General features: G+C 32.3%; 1 protein-coding gene across 3 annotated transcripts in view; it reads right to left on the reverse strand.

The window, feature by feature from the left end:
• Positions 1-24,645, reverse strand: part of LOC123015668 (epidermal growth factor receptor) — an 84,736-nt gene that overhangs the window by 19,857 nt on the left and 40,234 nt on the right. Inside the window, exons 2-3 of one of the 3 annotated variants that reach the window (XM_044415546.1) lie at positions 22,885-23,185; positions 934-1,183 (exon numbers count right to left, since the gene is read on the reverse strand). The exons of 1 other annotated variant lie outside the window; for it this stretch is intronic. In XM_044415546.1, the coding sequence (XP_044271481.1) occupies positions 934-1,090 (157 nt within the window). In that variant the 5' untranslated portion in view covers positions 1,091-1,183; positions 22,885-23,185. Of the gene's footprint in view, positions 1-933; positions 1,184-19,131; positions 19,277-22,884; positions 23,186-24,645 lie in introns of those variants that run through there. One more of the 3 variants, XM_044415552.1, reaches the window with a different exon arrangement.

Below are 24,645 nucleotides of genomic sequence, written 5' to 3' on the forward strand. Positions count from 1 at the left end.
CCATTTATTACTACCACAAGCTTCAATCAATCATTTTCATAAATACAACAACAAAAAAACATGTGATACTCTTTAATAATTTTACAGAAAGAATTCTTGTAGCATCATTTGAAGCTTAATTTGGGTGAAACGTTTATAAATATTTAAATAAAAATTACATATAATTATTAGTTATTTAATTTTTTAAATGTAACCTGTGTCCTGAAAAATTTTGACCTAGTTTATGATCTTTCTAAAGGTTTCACAACTGCTTGAGTTTAGTAAAGTATTAATATATAGAACAAGTAATTCTTAGAATCAGAAAAGTTAGTTAATTTCCATAATTAATCAAAAACATAATCAATTCACGAAATTTGGTTTAAAAATACTGTCACCTTTAAGGTTGAATTTTTAACTCCTTATGCAATGTTTGTGGCATATGTTTATTATTTAAATTTCTTCAATTTTCATATTTACGTGGATAGCTTTTTAAATAATAAAATAACATTATCTTTATTCAGATCTGTCTTTAATAGCAGAAAACTGAGTAAACAATCTTTGGCAATAAATTATAACAAACAAAAATCTAATTAAAAAAAATAAAAAAAATTTTTTCAGATGTTTTAACTAATTATTTAAGATTATAAATGGTTAATTATCGGGTTGTTTGTCAAAATTTACACGTTTGGGCCTTTTTTAACTGTTTCAAACAAACCAAAAATAGAACAATAAAAAATTTAAGATTTAATTACCTTGTTTTCGACTTAACAATAGTTGGAAAAACATTTAATAATTATAAAAACAAATTTCTCAGAAATGTGTTATTTTCAACAAGATGTAATCATCACAAAATTTATTATTTTGTCAAGTTAATTATTTTCGTAAATATACAAATACGTGTGAAATATTTCCAACTGACAATATCCTCCTCTTCGCCCCCATCTCTCGACTTACTCTTTCCCTTATTGCGAAACTCATTGTCTTGGTGATGGCGACCCAGTGCGTTGTCCTTGGTGCCGCCTCTGCGTCTATTCCTGTCGTGCCTGCAATCGCACAACACCAAAACCAACAACACCACAACGAACAACACCAGGAGGTGGCGGATCCCCATGATGGCCGTCGACGGGCTCGTCCCTCACATGGTGCAAGCTCCTCACCAGCTCGCGCCAAACAACAAACTGACTCTCTCTTCCATGCCGTGACTCTGAAACACACACCAGTTAGTTTACCTGGGCTACAGGTGGGTAACTCGGACCACAATCCGAGCCAAGCGGACAAAAAGCGTCTCGCCAGGGCTTTTCCCCAATTTTCCCCCGGACGATTCTGGTACACAATCACACATTTTCTAAGATTAAAAAAAAAAAGCGCGAATTTTGTCGAAATTCGATTTGAGAGCGGACAAGTCTGATGGGGCCACGCGACGCTCTGTTGCGATAGTGGCACGAGTTGGAATATTTTAAAGAATAAGGCACGAGATGTAAGTGGTCGGGATGAAAGACGCGGCCGGCTACATGAGAGAATAAGAGGTTTCAGTTTGAAAATTGTAGAGATTTCGACGTGCAGTCAAGAATGAAACCTGACTTCCACCCCGGGACATTTTATCAAAGGAAAAAATTAATTGCGGAGTAATCAAGTTAAATATTGTCTTTTGGGGCTCTTTAAGATTGGTTCGAAGAAATGTCGCCGTTAAAAATACTAGATTTTTCCAGAAATTCACATTCTGTTTATATGACCGAAAAATAACAAGGGGTAGTAGAAAAAACGACCTCTATACCCACGTCGACGCAAGATTTTGATGGAAGTGTTCTAAAGGCGATTTTAAGCTTACAGTGTTCCACAATCCACAACAATAACATAATTATTATTTAAATGCATTTGATAAAATCTTGAAATATAGTTTTTTGGTTGTATTCATACAATAAAAAACTCAAACTTATAAAACCAGCAAAGTAGGAAAATTTAATTTAAAAATTGTCTTGTCTTCTATTCTATAACAAAGTTAATTAAAAGTATTAATAAATGTATTAAATATAATTAAAGTAGCTGAAACGTAAAATGTCATTTCATAACACGAATATGTTAATAATAATAAAGCAACAAAATAAAAAAGCTCAAAACTACAAATTGGTGCATATTTAGAGTAAATATTGATCCAAAAATTCAGACAACTTGCTTCTTCACGTAGAAAAGTGAGAATAGAAAATACACAAGAGTAAAAACAGAGAGAAAAAAGCTGAAAAGAGCCAAAAGAAAAGAATGAAATGCAAAAAGACAAAAATAAAGAAGATAAAAAAGAAGAAAATTGGTGTTATTTAAGAATAAAATATCGCAATACGAGTCGAAAATTCAACCAGTGAAGAAACAAGAGAGGAAAAGAGAAAAAAAGGCCAGAAAGAAGAATGAAGTAAGAAGAGAGAAAACAGACGAGAGAAAAATGAAAAGAAATACTAACCGCAAACTCACAAATCAAAGAAACAAAAGAATCAAATGAATAAAGAGAAGAATAAAGAAGATATAAAAGAAGAAAATTGGTGTTACTTAAGAATAAAATATCGTAATACGAGTCGAAAATTTAACCAGTGAAAAAACAAGAGAGGAAAAAAAGAAAAAGGGGCAGAAAGAAAAATGAAACAAGAAGAGAAAAAACAGACGAGAGAAAAACAAAAAGAAATACTGACCGCAACCTTAAAAATCGAAGAGACAAAAGAGAAGAGTGAAATGCAAAAAGTGAAGAATAAAGAAGATAAAAAAGAAGAGAACTGGTGTATATTTAAAAATAAAATATCGTAATACGAGTCGAAAATTTAACCAGTGAAGAAACAAGAGAGGAACAAAAGAAAAAAGGGCAGAAAAAAAGAGTGAAATAAGAAGAGAGAAAACACACGAAAGAAAAACAAAAAGAAATACTGACCGCAACCTTAAAAATCTAAGAGACAAAAGGAAAAAATTAAATGCAAAGAAGTGATGAATAAAAAAGATAAAAAAGAAGAAAACTGGTGTATATTTAAAAATAAAATATCGTAATACGAGAAGAAAATTTAACCAGTGTAGAAACAAAAGAGGAAAAGAGGAAAAAAAGAGCAGAGAGAATGAAGTAAGAAGAGAGAAAACAGACGGGAGAAAAATAAAAAATAGTTTATTTTGAAAACAAAATACAGTAAACAAAGCCAACTGCGAAAATGTAGTTTTATGTATTACGACAAAATTTCCCGGCCTAAAAACATACGAATGAGAGAAGAAAATGCTAACTTTGGCAGCTTGTGAGTTGTGATTCATTGGGTTCATCAACTTCTTGCCTCCTCAAGGAGCCTCAAATGATTACAGGTGACTCGACTTTGAGATTAAAATAGTCACTTCCAAGAAAAAATTTGAGGAAAATAATAAACCTCGTCTATTCCCCCAGAAATCATCAAAAAACCGAAAACTGGGCCCTCTGTTTCGCATTCCACCAAGGCCCCCTGTCGACTCCCCGACCTTCTCTCTTCCAAAACGGAATGCACATCAACATTCTTTCAGTTTTCATAATTAATGTTAAAACATTAAGACGATTAGTTATAGACCGACTTTTGGACATCATGAAACACATCCACTCAATTTTTATTCAAGGGTGTGAGTTATCGACTGGGTTCTTTTTTTCTCTTCTAGACCCATTAAAACTGTGGGTCTTCCATTTACCAATTACCATAAAACATTAGTGTAAAAGTTTTAAAAGGTCGATTTTCTATGGTGTTTTACCGAGTCATGGTTCAGGTTAACAAATCGCCGTATGGGGTCAAAATTTGACGCAGCGGCGGCTGTCAGACCTTTTTTCGATACAACCTTACTAATTGCTAGCCTCGAGAGAGGGAATTTTACTTTAAGAGTAGATTTAAAACTCAATATCTCCGATTTTTATTAAAGAACTCGAGTTTAGAACAATATATCTAAACATATGTATCTAGATAAAATTACAATACATTTTTTTGACTTGTCTACATATGTAGCACCCATCTCGAGTTTTGCCTCGGCCCGGCCTCCTTGGGCGAAACCGGAGCCCAGGTACAACCTCTCAACTCAAAAAAGAACAAAGCATCTTTAATTACACGTTTCTCCTCATCTAATAATCTATTCTCACCACAAATCAAAAAGCAAAAACTCCGTGTTAGGGGTGTAGCCCTGCTCGCACCTTGCCGGCGCCATCCACCATGCAAAAAAAAACATTGCACCGTGTTTACTAATTCGCGTTATAAGTTGTACGATATATATGCATTAGTGTAAGTCGTTTTCGCCATATTTAGCAACAAGTCGAGGAAGGCCAAGCGTAAATTCATTTAGAAATTCCCGTTTTGGATCGATCCGGAATCCAGTGACTGGGAAAAAGTCGAGCTTCGCACGCGTCCTCACATTTGAATAATAATTATGCGCTCTCGTGAGGGTCCAATTCTGGGACCGAGTCATTCTAAGGAAAAAATGTGCTCGAGGTTAGAGGATAATCGACGCGGATCGAACTGTAACCGATAATTTTCGAACATTGAAGCTGTTTACACCCACGGCGAGGTTTTAATGACAAAGGGAATTTTCGAAGAAAAAAAGTAGCTGTTTCGAGACAAGCAAGGTGGGAAACTGACGCAAATAATAGCACAGTTTCATTTATCTGAAAATTATTCAGCAATTTAAAAAAAGGCAGAGAAATAAATACAGCGTGTCTCCCTTTCTTACCCCCAAAAAAGGTTCAATTTTTGGATTACACAATAAGAACCAAACCTACGAGAAACTTGTGTTAAACTATTTAAAAAGTCTTTCATTGTATAGAACAAACAATAATAAAGTGACCAGAAAAAAATACTAATAACATAAAGAAATATATTGTCGAAGTCTGTCATGACGTCAGTTTATGTATATTAATAAAGAAGAAAACAGATACAAAGGAGAGTTAAAGCAAAAGAGGGTAGAATAAGGTTCCAAATTTAACTAAAAGTTGAAAAACATTTTTTGTATTGTGTTTATTTATTTCACTATTTTTGTTTGAAGTTTTCAGTATCCAGTAACAGAGAGATAAGATTTTAATTGAGACACCCTGTAGACATAACGGAGCAATTTTTTATACATAATGTTTGTCAAATACTCATATTTGAAATTGTGGAAAATAAGATTTGAAAAACGCTGACATATTTTTCTAATGAAAAAATGAACTCTTCGAGCATTAAAATCACCAAAAGTAAATATAGAGAAGTTAAATTTTTGTGTCTTAGGTATTCAATATTAAAAATTTTATAAGAAAAATAGAAAAGCAATATTTTTTAAATAACAAAATATGTGTTTTAGAAGTTAGTCTAGTTAGGAAACTGATTAGGTCACTAAAAGTAAGTAATATAAAATAAAAGGAAAATGTTTTGAATGTGTTTGAAACAATTTAAATGTGTAATAATTAAACATCTTTTATAATCGCATCCAAAATAAGAAAACAAATATTAAATTACTTCTTTTTTCTAAAAAACTAGATAAATCATTTATCAGAAAAATTTAGTGTTTTAGAAATGTGTATTTTATTATTTTTGTTCCTCAATGAAGACAAATAGTGAGTGTCATCAAAGTCTCAATAAATACATTGTAGTGTCAACAATTGTTGTTTTTCTTTTTAATAAAGAAGTGTTGAAAAATATTAGAAATTTCTTATTCCGAGTTTCCTGAATTCAAAGAAGAGAAAAAATAAGATAAACTGATAATATTTTACAAAATAGTATATTATGTTATTAGCAGTAAAAGTGATAGTTTATGTGACGAAGCAGAACGGAGTGAGGCAAATAATCCAGCTGAGCCACATAAACTCACTTTTACTACGAATAACATATTTTATCCACAAAAGTATTCAAATCAAGAATAAAGAGCAACACTATAGTTAGCAAGTAAATTAACAAATTAATTGGAATACTTTGCAAGTAAGAAAATTATAACACACGTCACCCGTCAGTATCGAATTTGTGTTAAGATTTTCGAAAGTGTTTATTAATTTAGCTAGTGCATAACTAGTGCACTAAATAGTACAAAATGTCGACAATGCACCTCTCCAAAAAATGCTGAAGCAAGGAGAGAGGTAAAAAAGAAACAAGATTGACAAATGTCAATAAGTAAAAACGCTTAATCAAAAAAATAGAATTTTTACTCCATGCCTGAAAGAAAGTATTAAAAGTGGTAAAGGTAGTAATAAAAGTGGTCACTTTTGTGACCAGCAAAAGCAAAAAACATGTTTCTCATAAGGAAAAACTGCAATCCACTATTCAAATTACCATCACATAGCCGGGAATCAACCTGAATCAAAGTATTTCAACCAAATACTGTCTTGAATAAGAGTTTTCTTCCAAAATAAAGCAATTTGAGCTATTTTCAATTCAATTTTAATACAAAATTAATTTGAAATTAATGTATTTTATAAAAATAATTTCTTCAATTCCAATTTTAGGCTAAAATAAAGCAATTTGTGATATTTTCAAGCGGTTTGGCTTTATTTTAGTGCCGGGAATCAACCTGAATGAAAGTATTTCAACCAAATACTGTCTTGAATAAGAGTTTTCTTCCAAAATAAAGCAATTTTTACTATTTTCAAACCAATTTTAATACAGAATTTATTCTAAATTAATGTACTTTATAAAAATTTTAGGCTGAAATAAAGCAATTTGTGCTATTTCCAATCAATTTGGCTCAATTTTAAGCCGGAAATCAACCTGAATCAAAGTATTTCAACAAAAATAATGGCTTGAATAAGAGTTTTCTTTCAAAATAAAGCAATTTGAGCTATTTTCAATTTAATTTTTCTCGATTTTAATACAGAATTAATTCAAAATTAATTTATTTTATAAAAATAATTGCTTCAATCAAAATTTTAGGCTGAAATAAAATAATTTGTAATACTTTCAATCGTTTTGGTTCAATTTGAAGCCGGGAATCAACCTGACTCAAAGTATTTCAACCAAATACTGGCTTGAATAGCTTTTGGTTAATCCATCAGTTTCAATAACTAGTAGCGAGATTTACAATATTTTTCCTATCCAATTCTTGCAATGGTAAATAAATGCTGTATTTCTAAAGTCAATGGTGCCCTTTTTAACAATAAAAATGCGAAAAGCTAAATTATTCCTTTGGGAAAACTTTGCTCTGTATATCGCTTAACAAAAAATACAAGAAAAAGTTTTTTTCTTAGGAAAAAACCTGATTTTATTTCTTGTAATTTTCCTTTAGTAGGCACACCTCAAAAACCACAAATTAGTTAACTGATTTTTCAGTTTCGAGCCTTATAATGAGTGATGGTGCGCAAAAATAGGTTGGCGCCTGTTCATTACTGCCCCCACCTACACAATTAATTAGAAATCATCTGACATTTACGTCTCTTCTCCGTCAATGTGCACGAAAATAGTCCACTTGCGGGCATTCAGCGCAAATGTCAACGTCCCTACAAATACATATTTCTCACGATTAGCCGCGATAAAGAATGTACACAGCTAATGGACCAATCGTGTCGGTGCGATAATTCAAATATTCCAATCGCTCACGAAGAAGAAGCTCGTCGACCAAGGCCACGCGCGTGTTCAACGCACAATTAAAAACAATCAGGAAAAATAAAAGACGACAAGAAAATTGAATTGTGATCGAGAGACGAGCCGTGTTGTTGTTGTTGTCGAGAGACTTCAACGGTGAGTGACAACGGAAACCCGAGCGTCCAATCGACGATGCTTTCCATCAATCATCAACAAAGATAAGAATAGAAAGCCGGCGGAGGACGCCCACGACTCACAATTGTCGTTACCGTAGTCAAGGATAGCCGAGGTGGGCTGAATAATGCCTCGAGTTGTCGTCGACGGTCGCGGGAGTACCCTTTTTGGGCTTTTATAGACCGACATATCGAAAAATTGCATAACGTCGGTGAAAAATCTGGTGTGAACATCACACAACTTTCCTTATCCAACTTATTTAGAAAACATCCTTACGGTGTTAGTGTCACCTGCCGGATTTCACACGAAATAGATCATAGTTGCCGCGGGTTCGAATCTGGGGTGCAATTTTTTTTAGTTCGGTACCCATTACACAAGGCGACAAAAAAAGTCCTGTCGTGACAACTTGACAAATTTTATATCATTTTGTTCGTCTCAATGAGACAAATCAAATGCACTAAAAAAAATTAAAAAGTCCACGCACTTTGAACTAAATAATTTTTTTCTAATTTAAATGAATTTGAAATACTTTAACTTTAAAAAATCATTACTCAATAACTATTAGGCCGATTTCCTTCAAATAAAAACCATTCTAAAGGGTTGGACTTGCCCTTTAAAATGATATGCAATTTGAAATTGAATATTGGCAAAACTTTTCTTCGAACAGTGTTCGAAGAAGTTCGAAGTAAATCGAGGTAATTTAAGAAAAACCCTACGAGTATTTTTTTTTTCTTTGTCACCATCGTGTACACAAAGCAACTGACTTATTGCATTTAACATCACTCGAAAGGTATGAGAAAGCATTTGCCCAGAACATTTTCAAAAAAAGTTCAGAAAGCTAGAACAAAGTGAGCAATTTAGAATCTGAATGGAAAGTGATTTAATTTGAAAAAGATTTGTTCTTATATTTAAAGCTACTGCTTTAAACTTCTAGATCCTTTTTGCTCAATGATCAGTGATCATTTTTAGAACAAAAAAGACTCTTTATTTGCTTTAATTAGTATGCAGGTACTCTTTGTTTGTTTTAAGCAAAGAAACAGTTTTTGTTTATTCTAATTAGAACAAAGAAGGTGTAATTGACCATTTTTAAGCAAAAGAAGAGTCTTAAAACAAATACTTTTATAAAAATGCAATTTTAAGTAAGATTAACATACATATCTCCTATATGGAGCAATGCTTGATTAGCAAACCATAACTTCAAAAAATCATATCTTGAAAACTACTCGGTATATTTTTTTGAAAACTTGGAATTACAACTAATAAAGAAATGCTCTACACGATGGTAATGATGAAAAAAAAAAAATACTCGTAGGGTTTTTCTTAGATTATTTCGATTTACTTCGAACTTCTTCGAACACTGTTCGAAGAAAAGTTTGCCAATATTCAATTTCAAATTTCATATCATTCTAAAGGACAAGGCCTTTAGAATGGTCTTTATTTCAAGGAAATCGGCCTAATAGTTATTGAGTAATGATTTTTTAAAGTTAAAGTATTTTAAATTCATTTAAATTAGAAAAAATGATTTTGTTCAAAGTGTGTGGACTTTTAAAAAAAAAATTTGTGCATTTGATTTGTCTTACGGAGACGCACAAAATGATATAAAATTTTTCAAGTTGTCACGACATGACTTTTTTTTTGCCGCCATGTGTTATTATTTTTATTTTATCACATTTTACTGTTTAATAAGGTATATTTCATGATTCTAACTAATTTTTATCCCCATAAATTTATTGTATCTTAAACCGTATAATTTTGCGGCCGCTTTTTGTTCTTTGCGGCCGAACGGTGCGACCGATTTTTACTAATTGTTTCGTGCTGCGTCCCCTACCTACAAGTAACTTACATACCAAATTACACACACACGACCACACAACCCAATAGCCCAAACCAACTTTTTTGGTGTCTTGAAGATATAATTCGTCCAGAAATGTAAAAATCTGGGTAGGTCAAATTTCAGCCGATTACAATACTGTCCTTATAGGATAAAGAAAGTTAAAGAGGGTCAAATTTTAATCACAAACAGTTTTTATTATTTTTTTTCCCGGAGTTGCCCGGAGTCCAGCTCGTGACGCGTCGAGATTCAAGATTTAGCGGGCGTGGCCGCTGCCTCTATTATTACCGCGATAATTTCGAATACTCATTCCATGTAACAACGATTCATCCAAGTCGTGGCGATCCTATCCGGAGTCCCGATTCCGGCCCAATAAGCCGTGACCGCCGCGTCGTGATAATTGTCCGTTAAGCGCATTCCCGGCCATTGTAAAGATGTCGAGACTCTTCATCCATTACAAAAAGCTTGCCAGCATTCATAATTAATCGACGAATTCGCTTCACGTCCCTTCGAACTACCCAACACTTGCTCGATGAGTGTCGAACGTGTAGCGAGGATGCGAGGAATGCTAAAACGATGCCAAAACGGCCTTCGCCAATCATCGATTTGTCATTAAGAAAATGGGAATAAATCACATCATCTACCATATAGAAGTCATGTCCCATCTCAGAATAATATAATTTGGTCTCAAAACAGTAGAGTTGTCACTAAACCAACCTTACTAGAAAGAAGGGATTTATAAAAAATTATAAAAAAGATAACTAATAAATCTCAATATCTCAGATTAAAACACATGTTTTATTTTTGTGGCTATTTCCAGAATGATTGTTGTAAAATTTTGAGAAAACATTTTTATTCAAACTCGAAATTTCACATTTAGTTGTTAATTACAAATTTATCAAACAAGTATTCTATAACTTCCATAATGAAAGTGGACTGATTCCTCCTGAAGGTTCACTTTTCCTTCAAAAACATTTTTTTGATAGAGTTATCAAGATATCCAAAGTTTTACATTGACTTCTAAAACTTCTTTTTGTCCTAATTTTTCTAATCTTAAATTACGGTGTTTTAGTTTTACTTTTGATATTCCTCATCAATTTTTCTGAGTTTTTATTTTTTTTTTAATTCTTACTTCAAGATGTCCACTTTGTCTTTGAAACACGTCGTACCTAAAAACGTTTGGTGTGTTATTTCATTTGTCATTTTTTTTTAAATCATTTTTTTCTGCATTTATTTAAGATACAAAATTGGTTTTGAAGATTCGTCTAATACAAAGATAAAATTAAACAAAAAAAAAACTTAGAAGTCGTGGAGCTGTAGGAAAGGAATTTCGGTGTAAAACAATCTAAAAATCGACAAATGATAAATTCGAATGCAAAGTAAAATAAAAAAAAAACACAAACAACACAATAATGATCCGCTAATTAAACGTTCAAGAATTCAAGAGGATATTAGAAAATACCTCTTTTTTTTACTCCAATTTTTTTAAATTTTTTAATTCAATGCATATTACTCATAAATAAAAAACAGTTGCAATAAATAAATTTCTACGAATTCACAGTCAAAATGGAAGAAAATAATTAATTATAAAACTATAATTAAAATGAAAAATGAATAAAAAGACTAACATCTAAAATTTCTTTTCGTCTCAATTTCCATTATTATTGCATACATGAGCACCGAATTTTGAAAATTACAGTGTTTTAGTTTTACTTTTGATATTCCTTATCAATTTTTCTGAGTTTTTAATATTTTTTAATTCTTACTTCAAAAGTTGAAACACGTCGTGCTGAAAAAACGTTTGGTGTGTGTTATTTCATTTGTCATTTTTTTACAAATCATTTTTTTCTGCATTATCCCTAAGATACAAAATTAGTTTTGAAGATCTGTCTAATAAAAAGATAAAAATAAACAAAACAAAAAAAACTTGAAGGTCGTGGAGGTATAAGAAAGCAATTTCGGTGTAAAACATTCTAAAAACCGACAAATCATAAATTCGAATGCAAAGTAAAATAAAAAAACACAAATAACACAATAATGATCCGGCAATTAAACTGTTCAACAATTGAAGTAGATATTAAAACATACCTGTTTTTTTACTCCTAATTTTTTAATGTTTTAATTCAATGTATATTACTAATAAATAAAAAACACTTACAATACCTAAATAAATTTCTACGAATTCAGTCAAAAATGAAGAAAATAATTAATAGAAAAACTATAATTAAAATGAAACCTCCCCTGGCTCTTATTAGGTCTCTTACCTTATTTGAAAAACTATATTTACAAAAAATCTCAATTATGGCGAAGTTCATACACAAATGTTTAAAATATCTTAAGAAATATAGCCTGGTTCCATTTTTCTGTGTTCTTGTAAATCAAAGAGAACTTCTTTTGATAAAAATAAAGATTTCTCCTAAATATATCACAATTTAAAATTTATGTGTTAAGAAATATATAATAGGAGTAAATAAATAAAAAATATATACTGAATAACAAATAAAAAAAATGCAAAAAGAAAAAAATACTTGTAATTAAATTAGGTAAATATAAAAAGCAAACTGGGCAAATAAAAAATAATAGAACTAAAAATTGATGTCATTGTATGTATTTAAATTTCATAAATTTCAAAAAAGCAAAGACTACTGAAAAACAGAAATAATTTTGTTTTAGATGTGTTTTTAGAATTCTGTTTGATTTTCTTTGTGTATGATAACTATTTTAATGAATTGATTTTAAAATCCACCTAAATCGAGTAAAACAAGCAAAAATCAATTATTTAACACCAGAATTTACAATTTTCTTCACCGGTTATGATACAATTGTAAACAATAGAAGAAATATTTTTGAAAATTAAACAAAACAAGCCTTAGGTAAAAATGATATTTTTTAGTCTTTGAAATATGTCATCTGGTTCGGAAATAATTTGATTTTTTAATTTACAAAAATACAAATTTGGTGTCACTTTTCGGTCAGTGTCCGACTGATGGCACAAAAACTGTACTAATGGACTCCAGCAGAAGCCATCGGAATGCATGACAAAATTGACAAACATCATTATGGATGCCCTAAATACGCTTTATCCGTTAAAAGACCGCCGAACATACTTAAGCTCCTTTCACTGTGCGCATTTTAATCCGACCAATAACCGAAATTAAAAATCCCATCCTTTCGAAAAAAAAGACAACTCATGAAAGTAATAATTCATGCTGCCAAGTCCAAGTGTTGGCCACAAAGCGAATTGCCGCAATTAAAAACACTTCAAGCCGAGCTTTATTACATCGAGTTGATTAGTTCATTATTAAGCAGCCAAAAGAGAGAGAAGCTTCATCACAAAACCCTTCTCCGAATCACGTTGGCGCAACGTCTTTTTTTATCTCATGTTTGTCCTCAAACAGTTCTTTTCCCCTTCATCTCGAAAAATTCCAAGTAAATGTTTGAAAAATTCTAAGTAGGCCTAGGAATGCGCAGCTGCAATGGCGCTTCCAATTAGCGGCTGAAGGGCGCGTCTATTTGTTCAAAAATTTTTCTTCACCGATTTAACAACAACCCAAGGCCGGCTAGATCAAATCGGGGGTCGAGTGGCACGTGCACCATAATCGTAGACGGCGTAGGCCGAACTAGAATACGTGTCGTAGGAGCCCGGAGAAATCCAACGCCTACTAGAGTAGTGTTGCAATTGCATGGTCACGTGGTACCGTTTAAATGCCCGCCAACGAATCAGGTCGGAGGGTTGGAATGGCGGCAAAAATTCGAACGGGATTAATGGCCGCCATAGGCGGGCATAATTCAAACATTCTGACGGCTGGCAGATAGAATCGCGTTCATTTGGTTTTTAATCGCAGCTAATCGGACCACACGCCACGATTTATGGCTAATTACGCCAGATATGAAATGGCACGGGAATTTATTGGCATACAGTTGGCATTACTGACTGAAAAATACAGGCAGTTTCCATCCCAATAAGAAAAAAATCAAATAAAAATTAATATAAAACTTATTGCTGACACTAAAGTTTAAGTACTGAGGCCATTTTATGACCCAAATATTTTTTTAAAGGACAAATTAGCAAGTCTCAGAAATACAAAAAGAAGACCACACTGTATATATCGTTATGACAATATGTCATTTTTGTGAAAGTAAATTTAATAAAAATGTTTTTGTCTACGAATAAAATTATTTTTACAGCTAGTAAGACAAGACTTTTATGGACAGATTCAAAACCGAGGTCATAGTTTAAATTCAAGCGGCCGTTAGGGAAGAAGAATTTAATATACCGAGATAATTAAACTATAAAACTTGTGTTGGCCTCAACATTTTTTCCAACACTAATATAATGGATCAGAAATTTTGTTAAATTCAGAAACTGTTATAAACTTTGGCACAACAATGTCAAGACAAGAGTATTTTATGTTCTTAGAAAATTCGTTGTGATTGACGACGTATTTTATAAAAGAGCGTATATTAACGGCAACATAACAGAAACAGATATTAGTGTTGGAAAAATAAATAATTAAATCAGGCAAGAAAATATTGTTTTTTAATGTAAAACTCAAAAAAGAAGAAAATATCAAATTTCGTCTAATCTCATAACAGTTATATGCGAGGGGCCGTTAACTCAAAAAAAACTGTACAACTACGAGTAATTCCAATTCCAAAAAAATCCACTGGAATTCCAGTAATTCCAAAAAAATTTCACCGAAGATCCAGTAATTCCATTGTTTCTAGTTTATTCTCTATAATTCCAAAGTAATTCCTGTAATTCCAACTTTATTTCCGCAATTCCAACTTTATTTTGGTAATTCCAAAATAATTCCTGTAATCTCAAAAAAATTCCTTTCAAATACTAGTATGTATTTCCATCAAGTTAATTCCTGAAATTCCAAATTCATTCCGTAACTGACCGTCTTTTATGTAAAATTGTCCGGAGAATTCGCCTTAGACCCCTAGTTTAATTTTTTTTTTTAAATTAAAAAACTAAAATTATTTCCTAGCTGAAACTGTAACTCCCATGGACTCCGGGTTTTCGCCATTCGATAGATAATTTAAGGCAAATTCCGACAGCTTTTTTTTTAACTTTTTTGTGAATCTCATTGTTACAAAACATTCGGTTCAGAAATACCAGATTTTTTACTTTTTTGCAGTTTTTTGCAAGTCAGTTTTTTTTCATGATAATTTTTTGTAAGATGGAAAATTAAAAGTGCTTTCCAACGGTCTACGCCAAATAGTTTCGGAGTACTCAAAATCCTGTAATTCCAAAATTCCTATAGCTCTAAGAAATTCATTGTAATTTTCAAAAGAGATTCCATAAAAAATTCAAGCAACTTCAAAAAAAAATGCAAGTAACTTCGATTGAATTCCAAAAATTTGTACACTAATTTCAAAGTTAACGGCCCCTCGGTTATATGTATGATCAAGAGACAAAAAATATAAATAAAAAATCTACTGACAGTCGTAATAACACTCATAACAGTCATAACTAACTGGAAAAATAATCAAAACTAGATTTTTAAGATGTCCAGTCTATGTGAAAAAATCATTTGGAATTCACTTCATTAAATTTTAAAAGAGGTCAAAATAAACTTCGTCTACTCGTTGAGACATCCTGTATATTACGGTTCAATAATGTCTACTAAATTTTTATTTTTTTTTATAAAAGAGGTATTTTTTTCACTAAAATTTAGCGGAGAAGGAAGGTACATATTTTAGTCGTTTTCTTCTTTTTGTGAAAAATTTCGATTTGTTAAAGACCAAATTTAAAAAAAAATCTTTATTATTGTCAACTTTGTGGGTAGAAGCATGATTTTTATCATTACTCGGTTCTTAATTTTTTATTACCATAAGATATTTATTTTTAAACAATCAAAATCCGAAGGCTAAATAGTGAAAATTGACACTGTATACAAATCGCAGAATTTAGATTATCACTTATATGTTGGTTGTTGATAACACACGTTTCGTTTTACAAAATAAATTTCCTACATTGTTGAAAAACAAATCTACATTTTTTATAGTATGTATTACAACTTCTACTCTCTGAAACTGAAAAGAAAATTCAACTTCCTGTTGTAAATCATGTAATAAAACCGTTTCCGCCTCAAATGTCAATAAATTTTGAATCTCAAATCTGCATGATATTGAGAAACTTCTCGGCGCCCAAACACTTAACCCCCAACAATCACTCCACTTAACAAATTGTGGCCCACTCGACTCGACAATCCCCCTCAAAACATTCCCTTTCTTGCATTTGTTTGGACAACTGTCCGATCTACCTGTCTCACAGCGAGAGTCAATAACTCCACTCTTTTACAACCCCCAACACAAAAACCATTGTATCCAAACCCTCGAAATACCTATTTTTTGTTTCAGGCCTACAGGTGGTCCCAAAATCCCGATTTTTGACGGGAATTTCTCGCGGCATCGCGACTTCAAAACCGGCCATATTTCATCCTGTCAAGATTCCTGTACATATCAAGAGGCAATTATATTTTATTTACCGCAATTACGCGGCAATGCGGTGGACAATGCCCGACTGCCGGGCAGGGGGATGGCCATTATAAGTAAATTCCGAACGTTTTTCAAACGGAATTTCGACCAAAGAAACACAATACAAGACTCGAAAGTCGAGACTTAAGATAAATGGTTCGCGGATTCGCTAAATTGGAGACCAGCGACCATATGGAGCCGCACAGGGTCGGACTTTGCGTTTTTTAATGTTCAGGAATCCTTCGATTGACGCATTTTTGCCAACTATTCATCGTCAAACAATGGAAAGGTTATAAAATTTTTACAGGCTAAAAATAGACGTTGTTTATACACGGGTTGATTAAGTCAAATGTCGTGTTTAAAATAATGGAATTATTCAATTAACTGTAAATGAATAAGAAACGTTTGGTACAGAAGGCACGGTTTCAGCTTTCAATGACTATTGACAACGTTGTTTATGATAATTTACAATTTGACGAGGTGTTGTGATGGATGATTAATGACAACTTATTCTCTCCTTGGCAATGTTTTATTATAATTCGAATTCTGGTACTTTACTTCTGGAGTTTCTAATTTTGCTGTGTCGTGGGCAAAGATATATGTACACGACCTCATTATCTCTACTGTTTTATCATATTATATAATTTTGTCTCATTTGAGTTTTATCACAAGCGAGATTGTTTGAGATTCTTATCACGCAGTATTCAGTTCAGTGTTGTTTACGGATGGGCTAATTTGGACGAGATATTTAAAAATGTAGAGAAAATCGAGTGTGGGTTTGTTTATTTCAGTTTTTTACGCAAATTGATACAAATTTAAATTCGTTTATTTTTCATCTTATTGGTAAACACATTAATATGCCACAAAACATTTTTTTCCTCAAAATTCTTTTATATGAGGCTCTTGAGTCTTAAACAACACTTTTCGACTCACCATTTATCTGTTTCAGGTGCCCCTCGCGACATTACACACGCAATTTGTTAAAAACACCAATGGCACATAAAAAATGCAATAATTACACTTTGCACATTTCATTTTATTACTTTTAAATAATTCACAACCGTTTGTTATCGAATTTTCTTCGTTTTGGTTACTTTTTATTTTATGACATAACATTTAATTTCAAATTAAGAAATCAGCAACTAAATTTAAACATTTCTGATTTTTTATAAAAAAAATGAATGTCCCTATATAAGATTCCTTTCTGAAACTCGTGCTACGCACTTGTGTAATAAACTACTACACTGGCCGCCAAAATTAACCGGACAAATAAAATTTTGCGATTTTCACATTGCAATATTTTTTTAATTCTTTGTCGGATTTCGACGAATTTTTGTTTGGCCTAAAGAAAAAACTTAGTAGATCATCTTAATGTAATTCAATACTCGTAATATTTTTAGTTTTGTCTTCTAAATGTGATACTTAAAAGACGAAGGCACTGTTTTTTTTTATTTATTTTTATACTGAGCTGTGGTGTGCAATAGAGACAAACTTAAGTTTTTACTGATTTCAGATTATTGCCCATTCTTTTACCACATTTTCCTTAATTTTAATTTTTGAGACATAAAAGATATAAACCTTCAAAAAAGCATTACATTTCCGATTTCAATGAATATTCATATTAAGTAGGATGAATGTGCAAAAACGTCAAAATAGGCGCATGAAAGCTTCCAATAATTAACCGTTTTACTTGTTGTAATCCTTTGAAGTTATAAGTTTTTCAGATTTTTTGTGTTCAAAGACGTAATTGTGCTCTTTTTGTGACATAAGCAATAATTTTCGGTTTAACTACCTTTTTATGTAGCCTACTTTCTAAACCAATATTTAGAAACATTAGAAAAGCAACGTCTTTTTCAATGCTTTGTGTCTCTGGGGCACCAGAAAATAAAATTTTGAACAAATTGGTCCTCATTCAGAAAAGAACGGGCAATAATCTGAAATAAGAAAAAACTTAGTTTTGTATCTGTTGCACACTACAGCTCAGTATAAAAAAAGTAAAAAAGCAGTGCTTTCGTAACATTTACAAGATAAATGTTACAAATGTTATTGAATTAAATTACAATGTTCTGCAAAGTGCGTTCTTTAAGTAGAAAGAATAACAAAAATATTGCAATGTAAAAAATCGCAAAAATTTAGTGGTCCGGTATTTTGATTTTAGGTTTTCATTGAATTTTGCGAAATCAAATTGTTTATCAACAGTTTTTCAAACTCATTCACACAAAAACTATTTCAAAATGGGTCACAAAAAAGTATAATAATAAGCTGTTCACTTGTGAATTATGAGATTGTTTTTGTCTAATTACCAAACTTAAACAACAAAACAAACACTATTTCGATAATGCGTAACAAAAGCTCGCTTCTTATTTCTCATTAAATGTAGAAGGTAAAATAAAAAATTAAAAAGAAGAAAAGTCAATTTGAAACCTGGGCGTTAAAATCTGAAATTAGGCCTGACATTTTTCAGTTGACTAGTTTTGATCGGTGTTGAGATAAGAGAACAAGAGCCAAAAAATTCTTTCCGAGTATGTGACAGGGATTTATGTCCTTTTTAAAATTCCTTTTCCCCTTTATTTGTAATGTTTAGGTAAAAAATCAAAGCTTAAAAGCACTAGCTGTTTCATGGTTTCACCATCTGAGTTATACGGTCTGGCCGAGTCTCCCGACACTGATTTGAAGTTTCATAAAATACTCGTAAAATTACCAATTTCAAACCGCCCCAGTCCGGCTTTTATCTCTTCTTCACAAGCTTATCTCTGGCGAATATCAATCAGATCTTGTCTTGTTAAGGGCCGAGTGTTCGGAATTCGGTTGGTACCCGTGTTCGGCGGTTGTTTCGCATAATGTAACCACCAGATTGATGTAAACCAGATAGTATTGTCTGGCGATGACAGTCACTTGTTTTATCACCGTGTCCGAAACCCGAATCATGTAGGCCGTGGTTGAGGCAAAATCGCCCACATTTGAAATTTTTTTTCCACCACCAAACAGGAAATGGCAAAGCTACGACGAATTTGTGAAAGAAACCGCCCACGGCCCACGTTGACTGTCCCACTTTGCTCTCTATTGTTTATTCAAGAAATACTACGCGGCCTCAAAAATTACACCAAGGTCTACCAGAATCGAAAACCAATTTCAAAATTCGTGACGTACCTTCTTCAATCCCCACCCCTTAAATGCGCGGCCAACTGGATTACACCAATGACACGAAAACAGACATCACCCAACACTGATTTACGCACTTTTTCTAAGAGAAAATTGATAAAATGTGCGCAGCAAACGAACAGATCTCCGGTTTCTTAGCAACTGGTTGCTGGACTTCTCTCGGAACTCGGAACAATGCGAGAGGTGGTAAAGGTAAGATTGTGTCTAACTCTGGTTTTCGTTGGACTGTTATCGTGTGGGTATCAGAGTGTGCTGCGGCGGCAGGTTTCGTTTGTTTTCATTTAGATGTCGATGGCTTAGGCCGATTTACATGTGTCGAGTGGAACAAAAGAACAAAAAAAACGAAAACATGAGTTCAAAATCAAAACGCACAAAAGCAAAAATTGGAGTAATTTATTACTAAAGTAGGTCGCAAATATTGAATAACACACATACAGGCTGTCCTAACCAAGTATTTCCCCGAGGACTTAATCGACAAGTTTATTTTCCTTAAATTACTTAATTTGCTTATTTTTTTACTTAATTTGTTGGTATTTATGAGCGTATACAAAAAAGACTTCAATAAACACCAATAGATAAAATATTTGCTAAAACCAGTGTTTTACCTATCTGGATCTGGAAAGTTAATTACTTTATTCGAATAAATTTCCAGTTTTCGTTTACATATTTCCTTTCTTTATCTATCTAATGAAGTTTTACAATGAACTATCCTTATCTAACAGTAAGCTGTTACCTTCTTTATGGTATGGTTGATTATAAAAATAATTGAAATCCTTGATGGAAGTGGAATTGCTATAATAAACGAAAAATGTTGTTCTGAAAACACCACAACAAAAATTCCCTACAAAATAGCCCAAACTATTTAATTACTGAAGAGAATTAGTTGAAAGCCCTTTTGCTACGCCACTGGCGTTTGTCAACAATCACAGGGGTGGCAACCTTGATTGAAATTGTTAGAGCAAGACTTCAAGGTTGCGACAAATGCCTCGATCACGTGATCGTGTCGAAGTTGAATTTTGGTTATAGATTATGTGTAAGACAGCCGCTTTTAACGAAAAATGTTGTGAATGTGGCCGTTGAAATATCCTCGACTCCGTCGAGATTTACAGCCTTGATAGGGCAGCATTTCGATGTTGGATTTTTCTTTCTCGTGCTGCTTGGATATAATATGCTGTAAATTCGTATTAATAAATTGTTGTGGAATTTGGAAGGAGCCGTAAATATTCCTAAATCGACAACGTCTTCAATCATAAAGCATTAAGCGGCAAAAAGTCCACGGGATTTCAGGTGGCAATTAATCGGGGATATCGAAGAGATTTAACGGTGATTTCTACATTCGAGAGAAGAGAGGTCGTAAAATAAAAACAGATCACTATCAAGAGTGCTAAATAATTATGCGGATTACATTTTTATGTAAATTTGCTTTGATTTTAAGTTTTTGAAGAATTTTGCTAGAAATGGCACTCAAGATCTAACAGATAAGGCAATCACTACACTGCGTGACACAAAAATTCTCTCAATTCTTTCAATAAAACAAGACCAATAGTGCTAACAAATTAATTTAATTACATTCTTCTTAAATTGTCCATAAAGTAGTACTTATATGTCATTTAAAGTAAGTACGTGTTGTGTAATATAAGAGTTTTGGCAAACTCGAAGATTTTATCGATATGGTTACATTATTTTTAGAATTCCAAAAAGTGGACTAAAATTGATCAAAATTAAAAAAACATTTCTTTCCATTTGACGGTCTGTTATGTTGGCAATTTCAGTTCTACGATATTAATAAGTAACGAAGCAATTTATCTGGCTGTTTCTTCAGCAATTTTGTTTTTGCGACATATGGCAAAAGCCACTTTAGTTATTAAAATGAATTAATTTCTATTGATAAAGCAGCTCTGCACATCAATAAACTTTAAAATTTATAGGAAAAAAAAGATACAAGATCAGCTAAAAAATTTCATTATTTTTATTGACATGGTTTATTTTTCAACAAATTGTCTATTTTATTTTTTATTTATTTTGGCAGTAACTATAGTTGTTAAGTACACCAAAATAAATAAATTACAGTTCTACCCACTTTTATAATTATAAAACATGTGGGGTTTTGTTAGAAACGTAATTGGTTCATCTGCAAATAATTTTTTCGATGTTTTTTATTTTAATTTTTGATATTGACTCCAAATAAATTAATTACAAAAAGTTAGGTTGTTAAAACTTCGTCTATTTTCGGAAAAAAATTTGTTTTCTATTGAGAAACAAAAAAGCTTGTGGATTCACGTTTTAGTGAAGCTCAGTGTTAAGACAAGGATAGATAAATACAAAACTTCATTAGATAAACAAAAAGAGCAAATAATAGATCGGTAAAAAGTAGCATATTTTGCTCAATTATCGAAAAATTTAAGTGAATCGCTGCGCCGCCACTAGCCGACTAAAACCAGTGTTGCCAAATCAAAAATATAGAATTCGAGTTGAAAAATTCGACAAATTTTCACCAGATTACGATTTGTATGGCTATGTTTGCGAAATAATTGCGTTTTTAGAAAAACGTGCTAAAATGCTCGAGAAATGTAATTCTAGACTTAATTTCTTGATTTTTTAGTTTATTTTAGCGAAAGCTAGCGTAAAACCTGAGATTTTGGTACAAAAACGCGATTAAAAGCATTTTCGGCTAAATTTTGTGGTTTCTCAGCTTACTTTTGTCTTAATTTGGCTCAAAAAACAGATAAATCGAGTGAAACAAACAAAACATCAATATCAATCCTTTTTGTGATTTTTAGGCGAGTTTGGACAAGATTTTGCAAAATAAATGAGCCTCTGTTTCAAAAACAAAGTAAGTTGAACGAAACAAGCTAAAAATAATATCCATTTTGATTTAATTTTGTAATTTTTTTGTCTGCTTCAACGAAAATTTTAGAATTCTTTGTTTTTATCTCAAAAACGTGCTTAAACACTTGAAAAGGGCAAAATAACGCGGTTTTTGGTCGAATTTGTTGAATCTTTGGATTGTTTTTAACAAAATTTTGCGAAATAATTGCTTCTAGCTGAAAAAGTATTCGAAAAAGACAAAAGTAGTCATTTTTGATCCTGTCTAGTAGGTAAAATCTCGTAAAAAAAAAACAAAGCAAATTGGTGGTTTTTCGACTTTTTTGAAAAACAGTTTTTTTCATTTCCAAAAAAATCACCAGATATTAGACTTTTTACAAAAGTTTTCACCAAATCACCAGACTAACATGAAAATCACCAGATCTGGTAAAATTTCACCACTTGGCAACACTGACTAAAACACTCTCTCAGGGGTCACACGCCCTCGGCCTTAAATTACCCCCGAACGTGCCGCTGGAAGCGTGGAATTTCGCCACGAAGAGTCATCACCGTGTATATTTGTTGTGGATGTGATCACGCATGGCGTGCACTTCGTGACCGGCCGATCTAGATGGCGTGGTTTAAAGAGGGGGACTCGGGGGGTGTAAAGTATGCTTCCACAGGACTGTTATCAGCAATCATCGTGACTATAAGGCGCATCGGACTTACCGGCTATACCAAAGCTATCAACTTTAAATATCAAGAAGGCTGAACAAAGGATAGCCACAGGACAGTGTTCTAGACACGACTAACTCCAGAACTCGACTGAAGGGATTTTGTTTACGTTATTATTTTAGAAAGAAAGAAATAATTCGGGGAAAAACTCATCGGCAAGACGCTTTAATAAAGAGTAAAGAAAACATGTTAAAAACTCACCGTAATTGTTCGTGTGTTCCTGCTTCTTCTTCTTCTTCCATGTTTCGAAGAAACCGGCTATAAACATCTTCCCAAATACCCCGCCGCATATTCTCTTAACTGATAATAAAGAAAGGAATGCCATACGTGCACCAGTACCAATTAAAACCATAAATTAACGAAATAAAAGAACCCTCGTGTCATGTGATCCCTTGTTGAAAGGTATTTTTATGAAAATTTTTTTAATGAGCGTCACCCTATCTTGGGCTGTACGTCATCCGAGGACGTCTTGATTGTGGTGATAAAAGCACGGTCAGCTTACCTGGAACAAAAACAAGCATGTTAACAACATTACACAACGACTCACAAATTTCTTGTCTTCCACCACCACTGGTCACGATCATAAAAAATCGGTTTTATGCGAGTGGTAATGGTTTATGAGGGGATTCGGTGGTTGGAACAATAGCGAATTGGGACGTAAACGTAAAAACATTAAATGGTGGAGAAATAAGAAATTATATTCCGGTTTTTGGTTTGGAAGAGCTGAAACGTTTATTAGTTTCGAAACAAAAGAGGCAATCGACCCACAAGCCGGATTTGATTACCAACAAATAAATGTAAATGAATATGTATTTCCATACAACTCAATAATGCCACAAAATGTTTGTTAAGTTGGACCACCTGGACTTTGTGGCGATTTTCAATGCTAAGCACTGCTCTCAATTTAAGTTTTTGACAAATTAAAAAAAATAAATGAAATACCTATACGATTTTTTTCAAAAGTTGTTTTGACCTAGACAATGTGTTTGTAATAAAAATGCAAATTAAAAAATGACAATAGAAAATTAAGAGACAAGTAATTTTGAGAAAATTGTACACTTACATATCACAATTTGAAACATATTTTTTATTGTTTGAAGAGGAGCCCATGTAATCGCTAAAAGTTTGTAAATAAATTGTATGTTCAAACACAAAATCAAATATTTTCAAAAATTTTTAATTAAAAACTCCTCGAAATAAAAGGATTAAATTAACAAATGTTTATTAACAAAAAAGCACGCATAAAAATATTTTAATGCAAAATGTCTCCAAGCAACGGGAATATCGCCAAACGTTCAAAAACAAAATCGTGGTATCAAGAGCACAGCAGTGCAAGGAGTGGCGAAGGCGTATCAAACTGACTGATCACCATGTGCGCACTGTTTCCAGCCCTTGCTAATTATTCTTGCGCAGGGCCCTTGCTAAAATCTTAAAATCGGAGCCTGCAAACCTATTATTTTTGTTTCTGAACATTTTAGCATTGAAATTTTTAGAATAAAATTATTTCACTTCTATATTTTATTTTGTTTAAACATGTTTTAGCAACAAACATTTTACACAAAAGTGTCTTTGGTTCTTTCCGATTTTTTATCTTTGATATTTACTGTATGAATAATTTGTTTAATAAGTATTTTGGACATTGGTTTTTACTTTGAATTTTTGACAGTGAACCACCCTCCGTTTGGAGAAAAATAAAAAAATAAAAATATAATAAGAAAATTGTAAAAAAATATTGGCGAGATTTTAATATTGAAATTAAAAAAATATAAAAAAAAATTAAAACAAAAACTGAAACACAATAGATATTTCAATAAAAAAATTAAAATTTATCAGAATTTTAAACGTATTCTTTGTTTTTGGCAATAGGTAATTAATACTCTTCTCTCTTACTCGTATTATGCTTTCCTCTTATTTTCATGCTCTCCTATTGCTATGCCACTTCTCTTCTCTACTGAATTTGGA

The sequence above is a fragment of the Tribolium madens genome, unplaced genomic scaffold (assembly GCF_015345945.1).
Source record: "Tribolium madens isolate multiple individuals breed KSU strain unplaced genomic scaffold, Tmad_KSU_1.1 Scaffold_11;HRSCAF=98;Tcas5.2_LG3b, whole genome shotgun sequence".
Lineage (NCBI taxonomy): Eukaryota > Metazoa > Arthropoda > Insecta > Coleoptera > Tenebrionidae > Tribolium > Tribolium madens.